Here is a 16,418-nt window from a genome sequence, read left to right as displayed (position 1 = left end):
ACTGAGATATCAACATACCTGCTAATAGATATACTTACAGAGAAAGGATGATCCAGCTAAACTTCCTACCTTTCTTACATCATTGTCTGCAAAGGGAAAAACACCAGGAAAGTTTGTATTGTATCTACAGGCAAATTAAAACATGATCTTTCACTTTGTAATCTAATAATATTGAAAGTCTGTCAATGGTATAAGAAAAGTATGTGAGCAGAATTTGACACTTTATATATCATCATATGGTTTCCTATCTTACAAATTATTCAATAAATTATAAATGAATAGGTAGGATATGTTTTCAACTGATTTTGGACATTTTTCGTGAAGTTTTAACCCTTTCCCGACATCTGCAATATATCCATGGCAATGTAAGGAACTACTTTGTGCACGCTGCCATATATGTAGGGACTGGGCCTGCACAATTGGCAGCAGGTGTTAACTGTATGCGACAGCTGACCTTCTGCTTCATTTGCAGAGATTGGAGATAACCCCATTCCATTCCTAGTGGTTTAACTCCTCAAATGTCAAGGTCCAAAGCAACCGTAGAATCTTAGTGGTTTACAGAGTGAGGGGACCCCTGCTGTACCCTCCTTGACACAATTATGGAAAGTTATGGGTGTCATGGCAGCCAGGGACATAATGAAGGCCTCCAGGTCTGCCATCTGAGGGGATGTTTGTCAGTATTAGGCATAGTACACTGAACATAGAGGTATTACACTGTATTATACCAGTGATCAGGTGAATGCTTTGCAAAGTCCCCTAGTGGAACTTAAAAAAAGCTTGGAAAAAATGTATTAAAATGTAAACAAATAATAAAAACATAAAGATACATTATACAAATATACATTTCCCTATATATGTACCCCAAAATGGTATCAACCCCAAACAACTCTTGAAATATAGTGGAAAATTATATATTTGTTTGTATAAAAAAATGTTTTTTTATTGTGCAAAAAGCAGAGTACAAAAAAATATAGAAATTTGGGAACATGGATTTCATAGACAGAAGTCCCCTGCTTAGGACTCCCATCTATGGACCATAACAAAAAGCCTCTCTATAAGATTGGCTCCCATGCTGGTGGACTTGAGCCATCCATATATTCTATAGACACCAATTCACTGGACTATCCACCACGTAAGACTACATTTTCCCTGCAACGACTAGTGCAGGGGAAATGTCTGGTCACACAAGGCTTTACCAGGCATAATCAGCTGTTTGCTGGGTGTGCCAGGAGCCAGACCCATGGTGATCAGCTGATCGCCTCAGCGAGTGCTTTCAGAAAGCGGATTTCTCTGATGGGACAAGTCCTTTAATGAAAAGATAAGACATCTTAGAGATGAATGATATATTACTTCTAGTTATATAGCTCTACTTCTAATTAATAGTTCTTCCATATATACTGCAAGAAATTGGTAAAAGGATGTCATACACTGTATATGTATTACATGTATAACAAAAATCATTACCAGAGGACACAGTGGTCACGATAGCAGGAACACCATAGTAGGTGAAAGCTCCATTCTCAAATCGCAATCCCTCCTTGCCAACCTCGACTTCAACTTTACCCTTAGAAGAACAAGAAAAAAAAAGTAATATGTTTTAAATGGTAACCTCTTAAAGATGCTATATAACAAGGTAACAGTAAGAGTAAATTCAGCAGAAATATTTAGAAAGCAAACATTTAACCTGCTGATATGTCCCTAAAGAGGACAGGACGCTGAGGATAAGGTTAAGTTTCTTACCTTCATCCTCTGCACCGTGCTATTCAGTGCTATTAAGTTTAAAAGCGTTATCCAGCGCTACAAAAACATGGCGACTTTTCCCCTATCTTGTCTCCAGATTGGGTGGGGTTTCAAACTCAGTTCCATTGACGTAAATGGAGCTTAAATGCAAACCGCACCTGACCTGGAGACAAGAGAAGGGGAAAAGTAGCCATGTTTTTGTAGCGCTGGATAACCCCTTTAATTTTCATGCTAACTAGGAGCTGTGGTGCAATGAGGGTGGGACTGTCGCACGTCGTTGCACTGAAGGGACATATCCGCAGGTTAGATAGTTAGTTTAAAGGGAAACTGTTAGGATCTGGACAGCAGGACAAGACAAGACAGGGAGCCCTAAGCTCAGCCCCGCCCACTGTCCTCTACCTACTTGCCACAATCCGCCCTAAGATGGCGGCGAGCAACTTGGCGGCGGTCCCTGCACTGGCTAGGTGGGACACAAAGAAAAGACAAACAGACAAACACAATGAAGAATAGTCAACAGTCCGGGTCACAACAATCGGGCAGCAAAAGTACAAAATCACAATCCAATAAACGTAGTCAAAGTCCAGGCAATATGGTCAAGGGCAGGCGGCAAGCAAGGGAAGTCAAGGAATAAGGCAAAGATCAGGAATAGCAAATACACAGAAGATACAAGCAGGCAGAGACTAAGTCAATAACCAGCAATGATATCCCAGACTGAGGAGGTTATACAGGAGGTCAGGGTTCTGATCCAGAACATCATTGGACCATCCCCCTGATCTCCAAGCACAGACACCTGAGAACAAAACAGATCCACTGGCAGGAAGACCTGTCAGTCACAGCAGAACCAAAACACAGATTAACCCAGACATGGCCAGACAGAACTCAGCAGGTGAAGTCGGGTGTGTCTCTCAAGGTGAGCAAATAACCAGAGTTCACACACTACAAAACAAAACACAGAAACAGAATGCAAGAAAATCAGCGCCTTCTCGGCCGCACAGCACGCGCCGAGGGGCGCATAATGCTCTGCAAAGATACAGTCCTGACAGTACCCCCCCTTTTATGAGGGGCCTCAGGACCCTCACAGGACTCAACCTCACTTAGAAAATTGCCATCTGACTCCCATTCATCAGAAGACGAGTCCATGGCATGGAGAACAGGCTTACTGACAGGACGAGCAGAAGAACATGATAAATTCACATCAGATACAGGCAAATAAGGTACAACAGAACTAGAAACATTTATTTCGCCGGAGGGTACCTGTGCGCCCAAGTGACTTTCCTGGGAGTCACCTGAACGCTGATAATCTGGGTGCAGGTTTTCTTGCCGCTTGGGACACTTGTGGCAGAAACTGATGTAATGGTCACTGTCACCACAGTAATAGCACAGACCGTTGTGTCTCCGGTGTTCTCGCCTGGTCCTGGCGTCCAATTGTCCCAGCTGCATGGGCTCGTCCTCATGAATATCAGGGATAGCAACAGAGTTTTTGACAGAGCAGGGAACAGAGGTCTTAGAAGGGTCAAAGCCTACTCTCTCCCTATGTCTGTCACGGAGCCTACGGTCGATGCGAATAGCTAAATTCATGGCCTGCTTAAGGGTGGAAGGATCTGGGTGTCCTGTCCAGGCATCCTTAATGCCATCAGATAACCCCTGCTTAAACTTGCACCTAAGCGCAGGATCATTAAATCCGGATGGAACGCACCACTGGCGGAACTCGGCACAATACTCCTCCACCGGTCGCTTCCCCTGTCTCAAAACTGTCAACTGCCTCTCAGCTGCTGCTGCCCTGTCAGGGTCATCATAGAGTAATTCCAATGCAGAGAAAAACTGATCTACAGAAGACAATTCCATGGCATCTGGAGGCAAAGAAAAGGCCCACTCCTGCGGAGGTCCTTGTAAGAGTGACATAACTATGCCCACTCTCTGGCTCTCATCCCCAGAGGACCGGGGACAAAGTCTGAAAAACAACTTACATCCCTCTCTGAAGATTCGAAAGGCCTTTCCCTCGCCTTTGAACCTATCAGGAAGCTGCACTGGAGGTTCTGGGGGAACAGCAGCAGATAGCATGGCATTTTGGCCCAGGAAAGACTCTACCTGCTGCACCCGTTGCGTAAGGTCCAGAACAAGCTGGTTGAGACCTTGCATTTGCTCAACCAGAGCTTTCATGGGGTCCATAGCAAGGTGGAGAGAGAGAGAAAAAAAAAAGTAGGGCTGGTTATTCTGTTAGGATCCGGACAGCAGGACAAGACAAGACAGTGAGCCCTAAGCTCAGCCCCGCCCACTGTCCTCTACCTACTTGCCACAATCCGCCCTAAGATGGCAGCGAGCAACTTGGCGGCGGTCCCTGCACTGGCTAGGTGGGACACAAAGACAAGACAAACAGACAGACAGACAAACACAATGAAGAATAGTCAACAGTCCGGGTCACAACAATCGGGCAGCAAAAGTACAAAATCACAATCCAATAAACGTAGTCAAAGTCCAGCCAATATGGTCAAGGGCAGACGGCAAGCAAGGGAAGTCAAGGAATAAGGCAAAGATCAGGAATAGCAAATGCACAGAAGATACAAGCAGGCAGAGACTAAGTCAATAACCAGCAATGATATCCCAGACTGAGGAGGTTATATAGGAGGTCAGGGTTCTGATACAGAACATCATTGGACCATCCCCCTGATCTCCAAGCACAGACACAAGAGAACAAAACAGATCCACTGGCAGGAAGACCTGTCAGTCACAGCAGAACCAAAACACAGATTAACCCAGACATGGCCAGACAGAACTCAGCAGGTGAAGTCGGGTGTGTCTCTCAAGGTGAGCAAATAACCAGAGTTCACACACTACAAAACAAAACACAGAAACAGAATGCAAGAAAATCAGCGCCTTCTCGGCCGCACAGCACGAGCCGAGGGGCGCATAATGCTCCGCAAAGATACAGTCCTGACAGAAACTAACTCAGTCGTCTGAATGGAACCTACAAAAATCTATTCCTGCAGAAACAACTCTATTCAGATGAATGAAACTGATTTTAAGTCCCACAAATTTTTGCAACAACAACAACATTTTTTTACAACAAAACTACACATTATAGACATGTACCTGAAGGATTAAAATAAAATAGTCCACTGGTTTGTTGCGCTGATAAAGGTAATGTTCTGAGGACCTTTTATTTTTGTCATCAAACTTCAGTTCTTGGATCACATGTGGATGTTTCAGCAGCCGTAGCAAAATTTTCTCTGACAGGTATGGAGATTTAAAAGGTTCGATCTCTGAAAATGACATTTATAAATAATCATATTATTTTACATTGAGTAAAAATAGTCTGGAAATAATATGCAAAATGTGTTCTATCAAAAACAAAGCAAAGGTATGCAACTTTGGGCATTACTGTGGCATATGTCATATTCAATTGGCTAACATTTTGAAAAACAATTAAATGGCCACTGTCACTTTAAACAACTTTCCTCCAGGTGATGGCCAATGTAATTCCTAACATTTGTAAAACCCTTCAGATACCAAAAATTACCCATTACTACCAGAAAAACAGCTCTAGTCTTGGCCACTGCCTATTGTCAAGGGAAATTTGTCTCTGGCAACAGCTGAAACAGGACAAATTACTGAGCCAGTCTGCCTGTTAAAGATGATCCACACTGTTCCTGAAAGGTAAATCAAGGCTTCTCTCTGAAAACCCATAAAGCTCAAGCAGCTATCCCTTGTGCATATACAACAGCGCCTACTGCTGTATGCCCAAATTGCTGCCATGTAATCTCCCCTTAACTTCTGCTTGTCAGAAGCAACATCAGTAGCTTAGTGTAATCACTTTCTTGTTGTGATCCTGCTGCAGTCTTTCTTTCTTTCCTGCTTGTATAGCAATTGCAAATCAATGTTAGGTTCTATCTACAGTGATGTACTGTGTAAATCACCAGCCCAGTGCTAATCTATTCAGTCCAGTACGCTTTCTCCAGCACTACGTTATGGAATAGCAGAAAGGTATATGCGCTTTGACTGGCCAGGAAAGTAAGAGAAATATAGTCCCTTTTTTGTGTACTACTGGCAAACAACCCAGCTCTGGTCCAACCCCCTCACATCTATAAAATGACAAATAGCTGTTAATCATAGAGTGGACTCTTAGGAGCTAACAGCAGTGAGACTGAAGGGTTAATTGGACAATACCACGCAAATTTAAAAAAAAAAAAAATTAAACAGTTCGTCATCCAGTCATCAGCTGTTATTGCAGAGAGCAGAAAATGATGGGGAAGACATGGCTGAATCCAGTATATCCATATTTTCAGATGTATAGATTAGATATTCACATCAAGCTATCTTGCTTATTCAGTCTTGAAAACAAAGCTACTATGTGATCTGTGAATATTAGAGACACAGTCAACTGTACAAACCTGTTGCCATGAATCGATGTGTAGCCAGCAGAAGCTGAGGAGAAATCTTCACCTTCATCTCATTATCTGACAGTTTGAACAAGGAGAAGTCATGCTGTTTCCTCTCCCGATGGGGAATTCGTTCCTTCTTTCTATTATCAGCTATATAATATTAGAGACAGGAATTCATTCATCCACTCTCATCCACTCACTGGACTGGCCAAATAAGAGTATAAGATGATTCACAAGTAACCCATTAGATCTTACCAAGGTTTAAAGAGCATGTATTACCAAGATGTCTTTATCTCATTGAATCCATATATTAACTTTTTTTCTAACTTGTTTCTCTTTCTATTTTTGGACATCATGTGCATTTGTAGTGCCCCAATGTTACCAGTACAGCCCCCCCACACACACACACATCCACAAATGGAAATGTAATTATTAGAATTAGACATTTACATTCCGATAAAATTCACTTTGAATTTCTGATTTTCACAAGAAACAGAGGTGTAAGTACTTACAAATGTGTTAAGCAGCTTTCCCATAAGTACCGTATATGTGATCATAAACTGCTAGAGTGGAAATGACTTCATTTCTGAAGCTCTGGTCTGAGAAGTAGCAGCAGGGAGCACGACTGCTACTGACACATGGGGTGGTGATAACGGGTCTTTTTATAGTGTGTCTTAAACAGTACAAACTGATAGGGGTGGAGATAGGAGGGTTCTTATAGTATGTCTTAATCATTAAAAATTCCATTTGGCCTATCAGTGTGCAGGATGGAGAAAGTCCCATTATTTTGCTGGTGATAGGATGTAAGGAAACACATTTTCCTTACTTTTGTTTCTACGGCCTCTTCAGTTTGCCTACACAGCCTATTTGATTATCCCCTGCAAAATGACTTCTATCTACTCAGATAATGGTAGGAACTTTTTAATGAAGACTGTTTAGAAAGTTTCATTCAAGAAACAATAAAAATATCAATGCATGTGTCCATAGCCTTTATTATATTGCTGTTCACAATGATAAGCTTTCTTAGGCTCTTGTAAATGTTTGGCTGCTGGACTGTGTGCTTTAGGTACCATGCAGAAGTTAGTAGGTGTCAGCAGCAGAAAGTTGGCATGGACTGTGCTGGGGTGTGATTTATGCTCAACTTGCAACCAGGGTGGAAGGTGAGTACACAATTAACTATAGATTAATCCTCTTAAAAGTCACACTCACATCAAGTAATACTTACTGTACAGATCGGTCTCGTCTAGGATCTCGGACTTTATGATCTCTTCTATGATATCCTCCAGTGTAACAATTCCCATCACTTCATAAAATGGATCCCCTTCTCCTTCATTATTGACCCTCTGTACTATGGCCAGGTGAGATTTACCTGTGATAATCCAAAAATTAAAGTGCAGTGAACCAACTTTATGTTATAACATCGGAGACATCAAATAATTATTTTAAGCTCCCCCAACATTAGGCTTTGTTCAGGACCTAATGCACCATAACAAACTATGATTTATTATAATTTTTGCAGGCATAGCCTAACCTACCACTTAAAAGAGTATTCTGCTCAAACTTAACTTTGTTACACTTGGGGAGCACATAACAGGCATTACCCTGTCCTCCTGCATCATCTTTGGGACCCGGTTGAACAATCCCATCTCCACTTCTGAGATGGACTTGTTTCAGCAGGGACAGCCCGCTCAGGTAATCACTGGCTGTGGCGCTGTCTTGTCTCAATCAGTGATTGGCTGAGCGGGCTGTCACTGCCAAACGAGTCCGTCTTTTGTTTTGGAAGGGGAAGGACACCGGAGAGGTAAGCATTGCTTATTGTTTAATACATACTTGTAAAGATATAGATGTTTTTCCCTATATGTATAACCTCTTTAAGCCAGGCAAGAAAAGATCTAGTATGGTAAAGTTTTAATAAAGGCTTCTATTTTATTGCTTAATTTCAATAACATATTTATCTAACAGCAACAAAAGAGAAGATCTGATGCGTACGGGCTACATAGCATTAATTACAGTGCAATGGCTAAAGCCATGTGGGCAATACAGTCAGTCTTTTTTTATTTCTGATGGATGTTTTAATGAATTGATGCAATAAAGCTTTTATTATAACGTCTTCATGCTGTCCAATATCTTTGCTCCTTCTATTAGTAATGTGCACCAAAAAGTGGCACATTTAAACCCCACCCCTTTTCAGTGATGTCACATTCACTTTTTCAACACTCAGCACACCCACCAATCAGCTGTTTGCCAGAATCACAGCGCCTGCAATACACAGCGACTCTCCTGGGTTACTGCAGCTCAGCCCTCTTTTCACTTCTATCTGGGCTGAGCTGCAGTAATCCAGCATAGCCATTACCCAATGCATGGCACTGTCTACTACTGACAACTATACAACTGTGGCAAACAGATGACTGGCAGGAGTGCTGGGTGTTGAAGGTCCACTGATGGGATCTACTGGTGGCCTAAAGATAGGCTATTAATGAAAAAAGGACAGTCCAAGGTGATCTGTTGTAATCTGCAGAGGAAGGCTGGGTTCTCACTGCATGTGTTTAACATGTATGTGTTATACTGCTGGAAAGGATAAAAATGTATGTTAAACGGGTGTTGTTTCATGTCATACTGCAGGATCCATTTCCCACTGAGGGTACGTGCACACTATGGAATCCTGGCGGAAAACCCGTTGAGGATTCTGCAGCTCGCAGACTCTGGTGGCCGTGCACATTTAGACTCCATTCTATGCATGGGCGGATTCCGCTATCCGTCCAGAGAATGAACAGGTTCGAGCTGCAGAATCTGCAACGGGTTTTCCATCGGGATTCCATAGTGTGCACGTAACCTAACATAAAGAAAACAGGCTGCAACCTGGTTTTAAGCCACGTAGTTGACCATGGAAAGTGTCAGCTTTGTATCATTAGCTGCACATATGCACAGACAGCAGTTAATTTCAAAAAAAGGACTGCAGCAATGGCATCCCTGTGGTGGCACTGATCCGTTAAGGTAAAAACCCCAAAGCGATGTACCTCATGGTACATTTGCTTTAAGTTTTACAGAGCCCCTGCAGAGCTGCAGCATGCACGCCTCATCCCTCCCCTGCCTGCCCCTGATGATTTCCTGCACTGAGCCTTGTACAACAATCATGTGGGAAAGGGAGCAGGCATGCATGTTCTCTGCCATGCATGCATCATGTATATGCAGCTTTGAGCATTTTAGAGCTTCAAGGGAACCTGTCCAGTGCGTAATGTTGTCTATGGCTTTAGAGGGATAGGCATTCCAATTACATTTAGCTTTAATTTACTCTAAAATGCATAAGCACCTCAGAGAAATCAGTTTTAGGGTGTGTTCACATTTGCATCAGAGTTCCCGCTAAAAGCTTCTGTACCATTACATCTTTAAATTGATATTATCACCCCCCCCCCCCTTACTCTATAGCTCCCCGTCCCATCTGCTCTGGAATCTGTTAGAGCTATATAAAGATTATTTTTATCCGCTAGATTAGATGCTGCACATTTGATATATACCTGTATGAAACTTGTCTGCATCTTCTTTCCGCTCTAAATTTGCTTCTTTTCATTAGCGGACAGTGTCATCTAGGCGGAGCTTCATGACAGTTGGTCCCGCCTAGGTGACACTGTCCACCAGGGAAATGAAGTGAAAGTAGGGGGGGTGACAATATCACTTTAAAGGGATACTGTCACCCCCTTTCTGTATAAGGATTTCTCTACACAGCTGTAAAGCCTAAATTCTGCAGTTTTAATACCTTACTTTATTATAGATTTCTTGGTGCTTGGTCCAGAGAAAAATGCTTTTTATTGTTGGTGGATTGTGCCACATGGGCTTCACGACCGCTGTGCCACTTTGCCCCACCCCTATTGGTGCTGTAGGCCTAGACCATGGGTCTCCAAACTGCGGCCCTCCAGCTGTTGTGAAACTACAATTCCCATCATGCCTGCACAGCTAAAGCTTTGGATTTGGCTGTCCGGGCATGATGGGTAATGTAGTTTTGCAACAGCTGGAGGGCCGCAGTTTGGAGACCCATGGCCTAGACATTGCCAAAGAATTGGGGCCTATTGTGCCAATGTGGGTAGGGCAAAATGCAACAGCAGTTGGTGCATTTTTCACTGGACCAAGCACCAAGAAATCTATTATAAAGTAAGGTATGAAAGTAGCAAACGTTAGGCTTTAAAGTAACTCTGTAACCACAATCTGACCCCCCCCCCCACACCAAACCGCTCGTGCAGTTATTGTCCTAAAAAACAACTTTTAAACTTGCAGTCCTGTGTCAAATTGGCGTGGCCTAGAGCACCCATGTTCTAGGATGTCGAAACCCCTCCTTCCCGCCCTCTTTACTATTAGGAATGCCCCTAGAACAACTTCTCCTATTCATCACCTGTGTGAACACTACACATGAGGTGGATCATTAAGGCACCTGTGCAGTGATCAGACAGGTGAGGAATAGGAGAAATCCTGCCCAGGGGCATTCCTAGTGTGAAGGTGGTACAGAAGGGTGTTGCAACCCTTGGGCATGGGTACTCTAGACCTCGCCAATTTGACATGGGGCTGCAAGTTTTAAAGTTGTTTTTTTAGAACAATAACTGCATCACCTGCCCGAACAGAGCCCAGGACAGATCTTGATTAAAAGCAGCTATCCGAAGGTACAAGTGGTTTGGGGGGGGGGGGGGGGCCAGATTGTGGGTACAGTCGCTTTAAAGCTGTGTAGATAAGCCCTCATACAGAAAGGGGGTGACAGTATCACTTTAAGGCTACAAACCCACTTGGCAGGTCTGCAGCGAGTCCCCTCGCTGTGTATTTGCAGCGAGACTCGCTGCAGATCCCGGCCCTATACTTTTAATGGCAGTTTGTCTGCAGCCCAACCCATTAACCCCGCCGGAGCTGATACTTCACCTGATCCCGGCTCCGGCGGTTCCCGATGTCTTCAGCAAGCCGGAGCAGGGACCAGGTGAAGTATATGCTCCAGCCAGCCGCCCGCAGACCCGATCGCTCGCACGCCCCCCCCCCCCCCCCGATGGGGGCGATCGGTGCTGCGGGGGGGTGCGATTGGGGGGGGCGTGCGAGCGATCGGTGCTGCGGGGGGGGGGGCGATTGGGGCGGCCGGCTGGAGCATATACTTCACCTGGTCCCCGCTCCGGCTTGCTGAAGACATCGGGAACCGCCGGAGCCGGGATCAGGTGAAGTATCAGCTCCGGCGGGGTTAATGGGGTGGGCTGCAGACAAACTCGCAGCAGGGATGTACATCCCTGCTGCGTGTTTGTCTGCCATTAAAAGTATAGGGCCGGGATTGGCAGCGAGTCTCGCTGCAAATACGCAGCAAGGGGACTCGCTGCAGACCCGCCAAGTGGGTTTGTAGCCTAAAGGAAATTTGGTTGTTGATTTGGTTCCCTGCAGCACTCTATAAAGCTCCTGTGCAGCTCGTGGCCGCAGCTTTATACCAGAGAAAATTAAGTTCAATCCCCTGCCTGCTGTGGCAGGGAGAGGGGCGAAAGATAGTTATCTAGGCGGCTCCCTGCCTGTGTATAGTCAGCGCGTCGATTCACAGGGAAAGGTGCCAGTAACAGTCCTCTCTGCCTGGATTAAATGGAATTTTCTCTGATATAAAGCTGCGTCAGCCGGTATGTGCCACGAGCTGCACAGGAGTTTTATACAGTGCTCCAGAGAACAAAATCAGCCCAATTGCTTTAGTGTTTTAAACTAAGGGTCCATTTACACAGAAAGATTATCTATCAACGATGTGAAGCCAAAGCCAGGAACAGACTATAAACAGAGATCAGGTCATAAAGGAAATACTGAGATTTCTCTTTTCAAATCCATTCCTGGTTGTGGCTTCAAATCTTTGGCAGATAATCTTTGTGTAAATGGACCCTAAATCATCGTAATAATGGTCTTTCCCCATTTCATGCTGGTCAAGCATACAATAGGTTTCTTTTACACATATGGGCTGTCTGTATAATTCAGGACACGTCAGGACCTTCCATGTTCCGCTAAATATTGTTGCATTTCTGTTCTCCAGCTTATTGAGGTGGGTGGTGCATGAGGAAACCCCTTTCCTTACTTAAGATGCACTACTAGAGTGTTACATGGGTATCCTAAACCAGGACGCTCTTTATTAACAGTAGGGCCAAGTCTGTGACAGCAGATGATGATGGTAGCATGATGGCTGCTTGACTACAACTTCAGCATGTGTGACAATCATACTGAACTGGGAAACTGATATAAAATAGAGGCGAACAAGACTGAACGCATGTTCTTTTAGGATACTGGAATTATAGGAAATGAAGGAATGAAACCTGGAAACGGAATGGTGTGAATTATTACATACAGTATCTGCAGAGCACCTTAGTGATGCCTGTGACTATTAAGAACTGGTGAAAAGACACATCTGTTTATATTTCTCTGTCATCATGGGAACATGAAACCAGAAATGAAAGCAGATCTGGGCGTCACAAGCACCCAATGGACCTAATGGCATCTGTTGGGGCATTATGGCGTTTATTGTTTTACTGGAAACTTATGGAAAACAGAGACGCCTCCAAGGCAGATGTAAACCTGACCATGATCCATCACACTGATAGGGGATACTAGTAATGCTGTAACAAGCTCCAGCTACATGATAACATGTAAAAGGGGCTCATACTGCCTCTGATCAAAAGCTGGTGAAGAACTGAGATTTATTGCATTTGCTCTTCAAACACTTCCACATGGACTGTATCTGTTCTGAGCTCAGTGAAGGCCAGATTATACAGAGTGGATTATATACAGCTGGGACCATTAGATATCGCTGCACAGTTGAGTAATCACTGTTTGCATGCTAGCTATGTAATATACGGGAATATGTGGAATGATGGTACAGAATTGTGATGTAAGGTTATAAAACATAGGAATGGAAATAACTGCAAACAGGAGAGGACTATACTAATACTAACAATACATAGTGAACGAGGGATAGTAATGCTGAATTTAATGTCATGGGACGCAGGACTTGTATCAAGACATTTTTTTCAGAATTGGGAAAAACACATAGTATAAATGTATTCTAAAATAAATATATATATATATATATATATATATACACACACATATACATACACACACACACTGGAAAAAGGGTGACAGAGGAGCACTGGCACTGAGATTGTTAAAACTGACATGGGAAGGACTAAGGAAAATAATGTAGCAGGGTCCCTATAAGGTGCTGATGGTGGGGGATGTAGGGACTGGTGAGGCCTGCAATGAGCAGGATACAGGCCTGGTGATGACTGCAGGGAGGATATGGGCTTGGGATACTGGAAATATAATGTACTAGGATGCAGAACCTGGATGATGCCAATTCTGGTGAGGATACAGGCTGGGATACTAGTTATGTACAGGCTGGGATGGTAAATAATATATAAGTATACAGAAGCTACCCATACTGACTCAATGTAACAAGATGCAGAAGCCCATACTTATTCTAGTTAGGATGATGGATAGTGAGGATGCAGGCTGGGATACTAGTTATGTAAAAGAGCCAGATCAAAGACATATTGATGCAAGCTATACAATGTAACTAGATATTGATGCTAGCTATACAATGTAACAAGATGCAGAAGCCCATACTGATTCTAGTTAGGATGGTGGATAGTGAGGATACAGGCTGGGATGGTAGATAATAGATAAGTTACACTAACTGGAGAAAGCAGCAGGCAGGAGATGATCCATGCTGTGTGCACATAACACATAGGAACACACTGGGATCATGGATTATACTGCAGACTGGTGATGGAGGAGGCAGGGACCGGGGATGTCTGCACTGAGGAGCACACAGGCTGGGGGTAGGAGATGCAGGAGGTTATGGATGAGGCAGGGACCGGGGATGTCTGCAGTGAGGACACGGCTGGGTTAGGAGATGCAGGAGGCAGGGACCGGGGATGTCTGCAGTGAGGACACGGCTGGGTTAGGAGATGCATGGTCCAGGGATGTCTGCAATGAGGAGGGTACGGGCCGGGATAGGAGATGATGGAGGAGGCAGAGACCGGGGCTGTCTGCAGTGAGGAGGGTACGGGTTGGGGTAGGAGATGCAGCATGACCGGGGATGAGACACCATGTGCGGCCCCCCCGCCGCCCTCACCCTTCTTGAACTCCTCCAGCACGGTGTCCAGCCGGGTGTCATTGAAGACGCAGTGCAGCGGGCGGTGGTAGAAGCGGGTGACCGTCTGCAGGGGGGTGCAGTCATCCGGGTCCACGAAAGCCAGGTCCTTGACGAACAGTATGTCCACGATGTTGGCCCGGTCGTCGCCCTCGTAGACCGGGATGCGGGTGTAGCCGCTGCGCAGGATCTCGGACACGGTGCTGAAGTCGAGCACGGCGTCGGCGCGCAGCATGAAGCAGTCCCCCAGGGGGGTGAGCACGTCCTCCACCACCTTGGTGCGGAGCTCCAGGGCGCCCTGGATGATGTTCAGCTCCTCCTTCACCAGGTCGTTGTAGGGATCGGCCGCCCGCAGCATCTCCAGCAGCTTCTCCCGGGTGTAGAAGGTGCTGATCTCCTGGCGCAGGGCCCAGTCCAGCAGGCGGCTGAGCGGGTAGGACACCGGGAAGGTGACGGCCATCAGCAGGCGGGTGAGCCACAGGGTGCGGGAGGCGATGGCCAGGCCGTGCCGGGAGCACACCGAGTAGGGCGCCACCTCTCCGCCCAGAAAGACGCAGGCGGTGCAGAGCAGCACGGCCAGCCAGGGCTCCGCGGGGAGGGACGAGCACAGCCAGCCGGCCAGGGAGGCGTTGGCCAGGGCATTGCCCAGCAGCAGCGTGCACAGCAGGTAGGAGCCCCGGGCCCGCACCGACTGCACCCGCCACGCGTGCTCCTTCTCCGCGGGGGAGCCGCTGTTCTGCAGCACCCGCAGCTCCACCGGGTCCAGGGAGAGCAGGCTGAGGCGGAGGCCGCTGAGGAGCGCGGACAGGACGAGCAGGAGCAGCGCCACCAGCGCCCGCAGCCAGCCCGGGGTGGCCTCCGCAGCCTCCCGCACCTCCAGCACGAAGTGATCGCCTCCGTGGTGCTCCCAGTGCCGCCCGTCAAAAGCGCAGAGTGTGAACTGCTTGACGCGCTCCCCCTTCCGCAGCTCCCGGACCCTGACCTCCACCAGGGCCGAGCCTCCGTGTGGGGAGGGCTGCAGGGGCCCGAGCACCTCCACGTCCGAAGCCCAGGCCCCCTCATCCTGGCACGGGTCACCCTCCGCCCTGGGCTCCTCAATGAACACCAGACGGGGGGGCGCACCGGAGCCGTTACCCGCGGAGCCCGGCTGCTGGGGCTGCAGCTGCTGCTGGGCCGAGAGCGGGGGCTGGAAATAGAGGCGCAGGGTGAAGCGGGTCCCCTCGGCCGCCCGTAGGGTGCCTCCCTCTAGGGACACACGGCCGCCCACCGTGTCCTCCGGGCGGAGACCGAGCAGCCAGGGAGACGCTGGACGGGGAGACAGGGAGATGAGGAGGAGGAGGACGGCACCGGGAGCGGCCGCCTCAGCCATCCTAAACCCTCCTCACCGCTCTGACAGGAGGACGGGGGCGCTGACTGCGCGGGGAAGCGGTTGCTAATCACATGACTTGTCAGCAATGCAGGTATTGGTCGGAGTGGTGACACGTGATTTTTGACGTGCCCAGCGCGCGTCACCTGTGTGTGAAGAAAATCTGGGCTGGAGTAAATGGCGGGAAGATAACACCGATGACGTCACACTGGGCTACGCGGGGGAGAGCGTGTACGGGTCATGTGATTTCGGACACATCATATGATTGGATGAAAGAGTTGCCCCCCCCCTTGCTTAGTCATGCGCGAATTCCGGTGGGCCGCTGAGGTGAAAGGTGTTTCTAGAGTTATGTGTGAAAAAATGGCGGAAAATGAAGTGCTCTGAGGTAAATTTACAGTGTGGCAATAATAAAATTCATTTGTTGTCCAGTGGCGTTATCTTTTTAGATTATTTAAGTCGTTTTTTCAATGAACCATACACTGCGGTATGACAGTCCTGGGCTCCACATGGTGCCATTTTTTTTTGTGCCTGTAACACGGAATTCACTTTTCTCTGTAGTTATTCTGGGTAGTAATGGTTTCTTTGTAAATCCCTGAGGAACACTTCATTGGCTTTAATGATGTTTGGCACACCTCTGGCACTAATAACATGGACTCACTCATGGCACTTATTATAGGGGCATACTGCTGGCATTATAAATAACAGTGGGCACAATGCTGGTCCTGGTAACAATGGGGAACACACTGAGGGCACTAATGATAATGTGGGGCACACTCAGGGCACTAATGATAATGTG

The 16,418-nt window shown here is 46.5% G+C and overlaps 1 protein-coding gene across 1 annotated transcript in view; it reads right to left on the bottom strand.

Moving 5' to 3' along the window:
- Positions 1 to 15,702, bottom strand: part of CNNM1 (cyclin and CBS domain divalent metal cation transport mediator 1) — a 32,704-nt gene extending 17,002 nt beyond the window's left edge. Inside the window, exons 1-6 of the mRNA XM_069979990.1 lie at positions 14,239 to 15,702; positions 7,345 to 7,488; positions 6,129 to 6,269; positions 4,831 to 5,000; positions 1,465 to 1,564; positions 39 to 86 (exon numbers count right to left, since the gene is read on the bottom strand). Of these exons, the coding sequence (XP_069836091.1) occupies positions 39 to 86; positions 1,465 to 1,564; positions 4,831 to 5,000; positions 6,129 to 6,269; positions 7,345 to 7,488; positions 14,239 to 15,625 (1,990 nt within the window). The 5' untranslated portion in view covers positions 15,626 to 15,702. The remainder of the gene's footprint in view (positions 1 to 38; positions 87 to 1,464; positions 1,565 to 4,830; positions 5,001 to 6,128; positions 6,270 to 7,344; positions 7,489 to 14,238) is intronic.
- Positions 15,703 to 16,418: the final 716 nt, after the last annotated feature.

The sequence above is a fragment of the Dendropsophus ebraccatus genome, chromosome 8, assembly GCF_027789765.1.
Source record: "Dendropsophus ebraccatus isolate aDenEbr1 chromosome 8, aDenEbr1.pat, whole genome shotgun sequence".
Lineage (NCBI taxonomy): Eukaryota > Metazoa > Chordata > Amphibia > Anura > Hylidae > Dendropsophus > Dendropsophus ebraccatus.
This window is presented reverse-complemented; position numbering and strand designations above follow the sequence as displayed.